The sequence below is a fragment of the Rhincodon typus genome, chromosome 46, assembly GCF_021869965.1.
Source record: "Rhincodon typus isolate 14 chromosome 46, sRhiTyp1.1, whole genome shotgun sequence".
NCBI lineage: Eukaryota > Metazoa > Chordata > Chondrichthyes > Orectolobiformes > Rhincodontidae > Rhincodon > Rhincodon typus.
In genome coordinates, this window is record NC_063377.1 from 9,364,221 (window position 1) to 9,372,670 (window position 8,450).

Genomic DNA, 8,450 nt, shown 5'->3' on the forward strand with positions numbered 1-8,450 from the left:
TTGGAGGATCGAGCTGTGGGTCAGTGAGTAGCTGGAGCGATGCGGTTCTGGGTCTGAATAATTACATTCTGTTCTGCCCATTGTTGGATAAGGATTGTGTGTTGCAGGCTCCCCAGTTTATTGACATCCCTCTGGAGGAGGAAGACTCGTCTGATGAAGAGTACAGACCCGAGGAGGAGGAGGAAGATGAGACAGCAGAGGAGGTACCCTCTCTCCTTTCAAACCTTCTCGCGGGGGAGCGCGATATACCTGCCGTCTTTCTGTCATTCCCTCTTGGTGCTTAGGATCATGGGTCAATCCCCAGCCTTCCCACTACCCTGAGCTGATGTGGGATCCGCCCCTCCCTCCTGTATCACACTCCCTCTGGGTGAGGGCCTCAGCAGATGCTGGCTGGGTGCTCACAGCCTTGCGAAGGCACCCCAGTCAGAGATTGCTTGCAGGCTCAAACGGTCTAAACATTCTGGGAGCGCGGTGTGGACAGTGTTGAGAGAACCTTGCTCCACTGGTGCTGTCAGCTGACCGTTTTCTCCCAGTGGCGCAGCATAAGGAATTGGAGTAGATTCCAACCCCTCAGGATCTGCTCTGCCTTTCGCTAAGACCGTGTTTGATTTCCTGACTTCATCCCACTATCTCGATTCCCTCATTATCCAACATTTGTTTGATCTCTGTCTAGAATATACTCATTGCCGGAGCATGCAGTGCTCTCTGGGTGAGAGAATGACAAGGCCCCCTAAGAGAGTGAGAGAGAAAACCGCACCACCCTCAGTCTGTAATGTCCTGGGGCTGTGACCTCTGCCACTTTCAACAGTAGGAGCTGACAAGGGGAGGGGAGCAGCTTCTTGCTGTGGACACTGCCAGACCCTGTCATTGAGATCACTGCTCTTTCTCCTAAACCCCCCAGAGAGCAGCATGATGAAAGACTGGTGTCAGCACCCTGGTTGAGCTGAACAGATGATAGAATCCCCTACAGTGGGGGAGCAGGCCATTCGACCCATCGGGTCCGCACCGACCCTCCGAGCGCACCCCAGCCAGACCACCCCCCCCCCCAATGCTATCCCTGTAACGCTGCATTTCTCACGGCTAATCCACCCTAACCTGCACGTCCCTGGGCACTACGGGGCAATTTAGCACAGCCAATCCACGCTAACCTGCACATCCCCAGGCACTAGGGGATAATGTAGCACGGCCAATCCACCCTAACCTGCACATCCCTGGGTACTACGGGACAATTTAGCACGGCCAATCCACCCTAACCTGCACATCCCTGGGCACTATGGGACAATTTAGCACGGCCAATCCACCGTAACCCACACATCCCTGGGCACTACGGGACAATTTAACACGGCCAATCCACCCTAACCCACACATCCCTGGGCACTAGGGGACAATTTAGCATGGCCAATCCACCCTAACCCACACATCCCTGGGCACTAGGGGACAATTTAGCATGGGCAATCCACCCTAACCCACACATCCCTGGGCACTAGGGGACAATTTAGCACCGCCAATCCAGGAATTTGAGAGGAATGACTGATATATTTCCAAGTCGGGTGGCTCAGTGGGAAACTCGCAGAGCGTGGTGTTACCAAGTACCTGCTGCTGCCCCTGTCCTTCAAGATGGTCGTGTTCATTGCTTTGGAAGGTGCTGTCAGGAAAGGGAAGAGGGAGAAGGGAAAGGTCGATGGGAGAGGGAGTTTCAGAAACTCGGGCTCAATGACTGGAACCACAGCCAAGTACTCAATAAAGAGGGAGAGAGAGAGAGAGAGAGAAGCAAGTGAGATGTAGGGAAGACACAGATAATGGAAGGGGGTCACAGTCATCCCCCCCTCCCCATCTGCTTTTACCTGTGTGTGGTACGGGAACCTGGCTGTTGGTTGTAATTGACGTCCCTTTGCCCTCTCACCTTCCTGATATCCAGTCTCGACCCATTGTAGGGCTTCCTGGAGAGTGATGCTGAGAGCACCACTTCCTCTCCTGCAGGAAGTGGCCGACCACGGTCCAGGCAGGAGCTGTTGGAGACCGAGGAGGAGAGTGCCTCTCTTGAGGTAAGTGAGTTTTGTTCTTGTGTTTGGCTCGGTGTCAGTGTTAGTGCTTTACAGTAGCCTCCTCCCGTCTCCCTTACGCCCCCATCACCCTGTTCTTCTCTGGCTATCTCCCTTAGGTTCACCAATTCGCCCCAGCCACTCCCTGTAACTGCCTTCTAACGTTGAACTTTAGTTTGTGTGTGTGTGGATACCCTGGCCACTGTTTCTCCGCCTTTCAAATAATTTTTTGTTTGGGAATGGCTGTCGTGGGAAAGCTCTGGCTCCCTTCGAGAAGGTAGCGGTGAGCTGCCTTCTTGAATCGCTGCAGTCCTGCCTGTTAGGGACCAAGCTCCAGGATTTGTCCCCAGTAACACTGAAGGATTCATTTCCAAGTCAGGATGGTGCATGGGGCACTGAGGGAAACTCACAGAGGGTGGTGTTCCCGATCTCTCTGTGACCTTGTTGTGGGTAAGTTACCACAAACTACCTTCAGTTCAGTTCTGGGGAAGGGTCACTCAACCTGAAACGTTAACTCTGATTTCTCTCCACGGTGGCTGCCAGGCCTTTTCGGGTAATTTCTGTTTCTGGACCTTTACTTCAGCTGCTTGAGACATTTCACAATCAAATACTCGGGCAATGATTTAAACGTTATCGCAAGCAGCAATAAAACCCCTCAAGTAAACGAGTTCAGCTTCCCAACCCAGCTTAGCTGTTACCTGATGAAAGGTGGAATTTAGCTACAATTCCAAGCAGCAGCACCTGTCTCGGGATATGTCCAGGGTTCGATTCTTGTGCAGTGTTTTTCTCCAGAGTTCTGCTGCTCAAGGACGCTGGCATTGAATCCTTACAGGATTTTCTGTTTTTGTTAATGGTGTGACGTTATTTGTGACACTTTTGAAGTCACCAAGTCCGTTGCTTGCTATGTTATCAGGAGTGAAAGTCAGCTGCTGTCAACCCGGCTTCTCGTTATCTCTGTCCACTGCATTCGCTGCTCACAATGTGGTCTCCTCTACACTGGAGAAACAAAGACTGGGTGACCAGTTGGCGAAACACACACGTTCTGTCCACAGAAAAGACCCTGAGCTTCCTGATGGGGGGATCTCATAGAGACTTACAAAATTCTAACGGGACTGGACAGGGTAGATGCAGGAAGGATGTTCCCGATGGTGGGTGTGTCCAGAACCAGGGGGTCACAGTATGAGCAATCAGGGTAGACCATTTAGGACGGAGAAGAGGAGACATTTCTTCACCCAAAGAGTGGAGAGCCTGTGGGATTCATTACCTCAGGAAGTAGTTGATGCCAAAACATTGAATGTATTCGAGAGGTACTTGGGGTGAATGGGATCATAGATTACGGGGAGAACGCAGGATTAGGCTAATGAGTTGGACGATCAGCCATGATTGTGATGAATGGTGGAGTAGGCTCGAAGGGCCGAATGGTCGCCTCCTGCTCCTAGCTTCTTTGTTTCGATGTTTCCTGTGACCTGCCATTTCAACATATCACTGTGTTCCCTGGCCAACATCTCAGCCCCGGGCCTGCTGCAGTGCTCCAATGCCACAGAAGGCTGTGGAGGCCAGGTCATTGAGTACATTTAAGACTGGGATAGACAGGTTCTTGATTATCAAGAGGATCAAAGGTTACAGGGAGAAAGCGGGAGAATGGGGTTGAGGAATTTATCAGCCATGATTGAATGGCGAAGCAGACTCGATGGGCCAAATGGCCTAATTTCTGCCCCCAAGCCTGATGGTCTTATTTTCCATTTGGGAACCCTGCAGCCTTCTAGACTCAGTACTGAGTTCAGCAATTTTAGGGCTTGAGGGAGCTTTGCCCTTGTCGTTATCCCAACCCCCACACACCAGGCCTTGTTATTACATGGAGATAGTAAGAGCTGCCAATGCTAGAGTCGGAGATAACACAGCGTGGAGCTGGAGGAACACAGCAGGCCAGGCAGCATCAGAGGAACAGGAAAGGTCCCGACCTGAAACATCAGCTTTCCTGCTCGTCTGTTGCTGCCTGGCCTGCCGTGTTCCTCCAGCTCCCACACTGTGTTATCTCTTGTTATCACATGGCCTGCTATCACACACAACCCATTGTTTGCCACTACTTGTCCTCTGAGAGCTATTCATTCTCCCAGCCCGATTGTTATCCACTCCTTTGCCTGTCCAAACCTTCTCCTCGTCTCTCTTTGGGCTTATCCCCACCTATCGTTTACTCCTTACCACCTCCTCGTACCCCCCTACCTTCTGCGTATAAACCAAACCATTTCGTAGCTACCATCAGCTCTGAGGAAAGGTCACTGAACCCAAAATGTTAACACAGGTGCTGCCAGGCCTGCTGAGGTTTTCCAGCAATTTCTCTTTTTGTTTCTAGCTTCTCTGTTTCTTGCCCCATTCCATGTTAATTTGCCTGTTTGAAACACAGCCTTTCCTGTCATTAACTGCTGAAGTTTTTCTGGAGTTAACCTTGTGACATAAGGCAGCCAGTAACCAGTCAGTTTCTTTGTCTAGCTTTGATGCATCTTCCCAGGGATGGCTAATTGTCCTGTTGCTTTTAATTCCTTGTTCCTTTATCTGGTGAAGAAGGCTTTTGGCGTGTTTGCTTTCAGCATGCTGAGTGTGGGAGTTGGGATAATTTTTTTCAACTGTACAAGACATTTGGGATACTGTACTATGTGCAGTTCTGGTCGTCCTACTATAGAAACGACATTAAACTAGAAAGACAGCACACAAGATTTACTGGGAGGTTACCTGGCTGGAAGACTTGAGTTATATGGAGACGTTGGATAGGCTGAGACTTTTATCCCTGGAGCACAGAATACTGAGGTGTGACCTTACAGAGGTCTACAAAATCATGAGAGGCACAGATAAGGTAGGTAGCCGACATAGTAGGAACTGCAGATGCTGGAGAATCCGAGACAACAAGGTGCAGAGCTAGATGAACACAGCAGGCCAAGCAGCATCTTGGCCTGCTGTGTTCATCCAGCTCTGCACCTTGTTGTCTAAGGTAGATAGCCGACAGCTTTTCCCCAGGGTAGGGGAGTCTAAAACTAGAGGCCATAGGTTTAAGGTGAGAGGGCAGAGATACAACAGGGTCCGGGGGGGCAGTTTTATTCACACAGAGGGTGGTGAGTGTCTGGAACAGGCTGCCAGAGGTAGTGGTGGAAGCGAGTATAGTTTTGTCATTTTAAGTAACATTTAGACAGGGACGTGGATGGGATAGGTACGGAGGGCAAATGGGACTAGATTAATTGAGAAAACTGGGTGGCATGGATAAGTTGGGCTGAAGGGCCTGTTTCCATGCTGTAGACCTCGATGAGTGTATCTCAGGAAGGTGATTATTTCAGAAAGTGGTATTGCTGTTTGTTTCAGCCTGGTTTGGAAGTTTACATCATTGCAACATTACAGTTTCAGATGGAAGTGGAATCGGAGTATTGAAGTTAAATTGAATGGCTACAGGTTAAGTAAGCTCCCCATGTACGTTTTGGCCTGGTGTTTTCAATATAAATCCCTCCCCCTCTCTGTGTTGTAATAGGAACTGTGCATATGACCATATCTCGCTGTAATAACACCCTGTGTTCAAGGGGGTGTCACTTGCTAATGAAAAATATGATGTGTTTTATACAGTGGGTTGCCACACGAATGTGGCCGTGGGAATTAGTAATGGCAAAATAGGGAGAGGGAGTGCAGAATGAGATTGTAGAACTTGTTATCTGCATGACTGTCGGGGCACGGATGTCAGCGAGGAGGAGATACTGGGGTCACCCTCCTTCGAGCTGACCTTTAAGTGTTGGATTACCTGTTGCTATGGGGCTGATCACTGGCAGGGAGTGGAGGGGGGGTTGCTGTTATGGACCAGACCAGACGCTCCCCTCAAAATATTTTAAGAAGGTCACCTAGACCCTAACTTGTTCTCGTTTTAAAGGTAAATGAGAAGTACCATGTTCCAGATACAAACTACTCAACGTTAAGCAAAACACAATTTATTTAAACACTGCAGTTAAAATACAACCAAAGAAAGAGGAATTTAGAATTACAAGTTTATTGGAAAACTTGCCATAATAATAGATACAGTACCTACTAATAATGAATTGTTCCAAATTAGCCACATCCCATAAACACACCCCTTGGCCAATAGAAAAAGGAAAATTCAGACACCGATTCTCACATGCAGTTCTCCACTCCAGAAGGAGAAAACGAGGAGAAAATTCAGAGAGTCGCAGCTGGGAGACGTTCACTCTGTTGAGACCCCAATACTTTCTTTATGCTACCCAGCAATCCTGACCTGTGAGAGCTGGCTACGCCCCATTCAGGCTGCATTTAAAGGAAAACCCAAGGCCTCCCAAGCTGTTTACTCAAGTGGTCTTCAGTAGGCAGATCAGCGCCTCAGCCTTACAGCCTCCCTTCAAAAATAAAACCAGGACCAAGATAATGTCTGAAAGCGACAGCATCATCACCAGGGGCATAGATGTCGAGTGTCGGGCACAGGAACCAGAGGGGGCATGAGGGGAGAGAGCCTTCTGCGCAGCGTGTGGGCAGGGACTGTAATGCCCTGCCCCACAGGGCAGAGGTTACACATTCAGCCGTGACCTGTGGCAGAGTGAAGCAGGGATCTGGGGAAAGAGCCCCAGGGAGTGACAGTAACACATTGGACTGAGTGGCCTCTTGCTCCAGCCTGTGCTGTTGGGCCAGAATCCCGAATGTGTCCACAGATGGTTGGAAGGGTGGGTTATTGCTTGCAGGATGCTGATGTCTTGGCCTGGCTTGTTTTGTTCAGCTCCCCGGTGTTACTGAGAGGGACAGTGGGCTCGGAGTGGCTGCGAGGCACCTCAGTGTGGAGACCATTCCCATGGGCCCCCCACCACTACCCCCTAAAGCCAAGCACAGGCAGAGCCGCGACACCAGCTTCATGGAGAAGCTACACGCTGTGGATGAGGAGCTGGCTTCGAATGAGGTCTGCATGGACTCCTACCAGGTATGCAGACTGCGCTGTTGCTCCCGGAGGTGGGAGGGCGGCAGCTACGTTTATACAGTGCTGGCCACCTCGGCTGAGTGACCCAGGGGCGTTCCGTGGGAGTGTGTATCAGACGGGATCTGACAGCCAGGTCCACACAAAGGTATTAGGGGCAGATGGCCAACAGCAGTGATGTGTTAAAGAGAAGAGGAAGGGGAGCGGGCACGGAAGTTTAGGGACAGAGTTGCAGCCAGTGATAGAGAGGGAGCATTAACTGCTGCTCAGGGCTAGCTGGTCAACCAACAGTGGCTGACTGTTTTGGCCCTTTCTCTCTCTCTCTCTTTTTTTCTCTCTCTCTGTCTCTCTCTCTCTCTCTCTGTCTCTCTCTCTGTTTCTCTCTCTTTATTTTCTCTCTCTCTGTTTCTCTCTCTCCCTTTCTCTTTCTCTCTCCCTTTCTCTTTCTCTCTCCCTTTCTCTTTCTCTCTCTCTCTCTCTCTCTCTCTCTCTCTCTGTGTTTCTCTCTCTCTCTCTGTGTTTCTCTCTCTCTCTCTGTCTGTTTTACTGTCTCTCTCTCTCTCTGTCTCTCTCTCTCTCTGTCTCTCTCTCTCTCTGTCTCTCTCTCTCTCCGTTTTACTGTCTCTCTCTCTCTCTCTCTCTCCCTCTCTCTCTAGGCTGGGGACCCAAACAGCCCCTGTTCAGACACTGGAGTAGGATGGCCAATGTTAGCGTCTGGCAGAAATGCTGAAAGCCCATGGTAACGCAGAAAATAGGAGCAGGGGTAGGCCGTTCAGCCCTTCAAACCTGCTGCATCGTTCAGTACGATCACAGAAGATCATCTGAGTGAGCCCTCTGTTCCTGATTTCTCCCCAAAGCACTGTACCTAACTCCTCCTCGAGCAGGTCAGTGTTCTGGCCTTGGGGGTGGGGGTGGCTGTGGTGGGTGGTTTATGGGTGAGGTGTCCTCGTTGTTTGGGAGGTAACACAGCTAACGGTGCCCCTGCTGTTGCTCTGTCGCCAGTCCCTCAATGACCGCCTGATTGCCTACCGTACTCGGTCCAAGTGGCCTCTCAACAACGTGTCCCTGGGGCTGCTGGAGGCCGAGTTGAAGGCACCAGACATCACAGCAGATATGTACGACCAGGGCACACAGGACGACGTGTACTGGCAGAACTGGATGAAGGCTTTGATGAACGACCTGGATTATGAAGGTGAGCCTCTGGCGATGCTAATCTCTGAGGATCCAATCCCGCGAATGGTCATTGCTGCAATAAAAGACAGGGCAGCTGCTGCCTGGCAAGCAGCCTGCAACAGATCACCGATCCACTGGATCGATTGACACTCAGTGAGGGATCGCACTCATCTGCAATTCACACGTTAGGGTTTCAACCGCTTTGGAGAGACATATTAGGGACTGACAGGCCTTGCTGCACTGTCGGAGGGTCAGCGCTGAGGGAGCGCCTCGCTGTCGGAGGGTCA

The 8,450-nt window shown here is 50.6% G+C and overlaps 1 protein-coding gene across 1 annotated transcript in view; it reads left to right on the forward strand.

Annotated features, from left to right (window-relative positions):
- Positions 1 to 8,450, forward strand: part of LOC109926455 (GON-4-like protein) — a 45,821-nt gene that overhangs the window by 7,854 nt on the left and 29,517 nt on the right. Inside the window, exons 7-10 of the mRNA XM_048620312.1 lie at positions 108 to 203; positions 1,935 to 2,045; positions 6,799 to 6,996; positions 7,993 to 8,182. Coding sequence (XP_048476269.1) covers positions 108 to 203; positions 1,935 to 2,045; positions 6,799 to 6,996; positions 7,993 to 8,182 — 595 coding nt within the window. The remainder of the gene's footprint in view (positions 1 to 107; positions 204 to 1,934; positions 2,046 to 6,798; positions 6,997 to 7,992; positions 8,183 to 8,450) is intronic.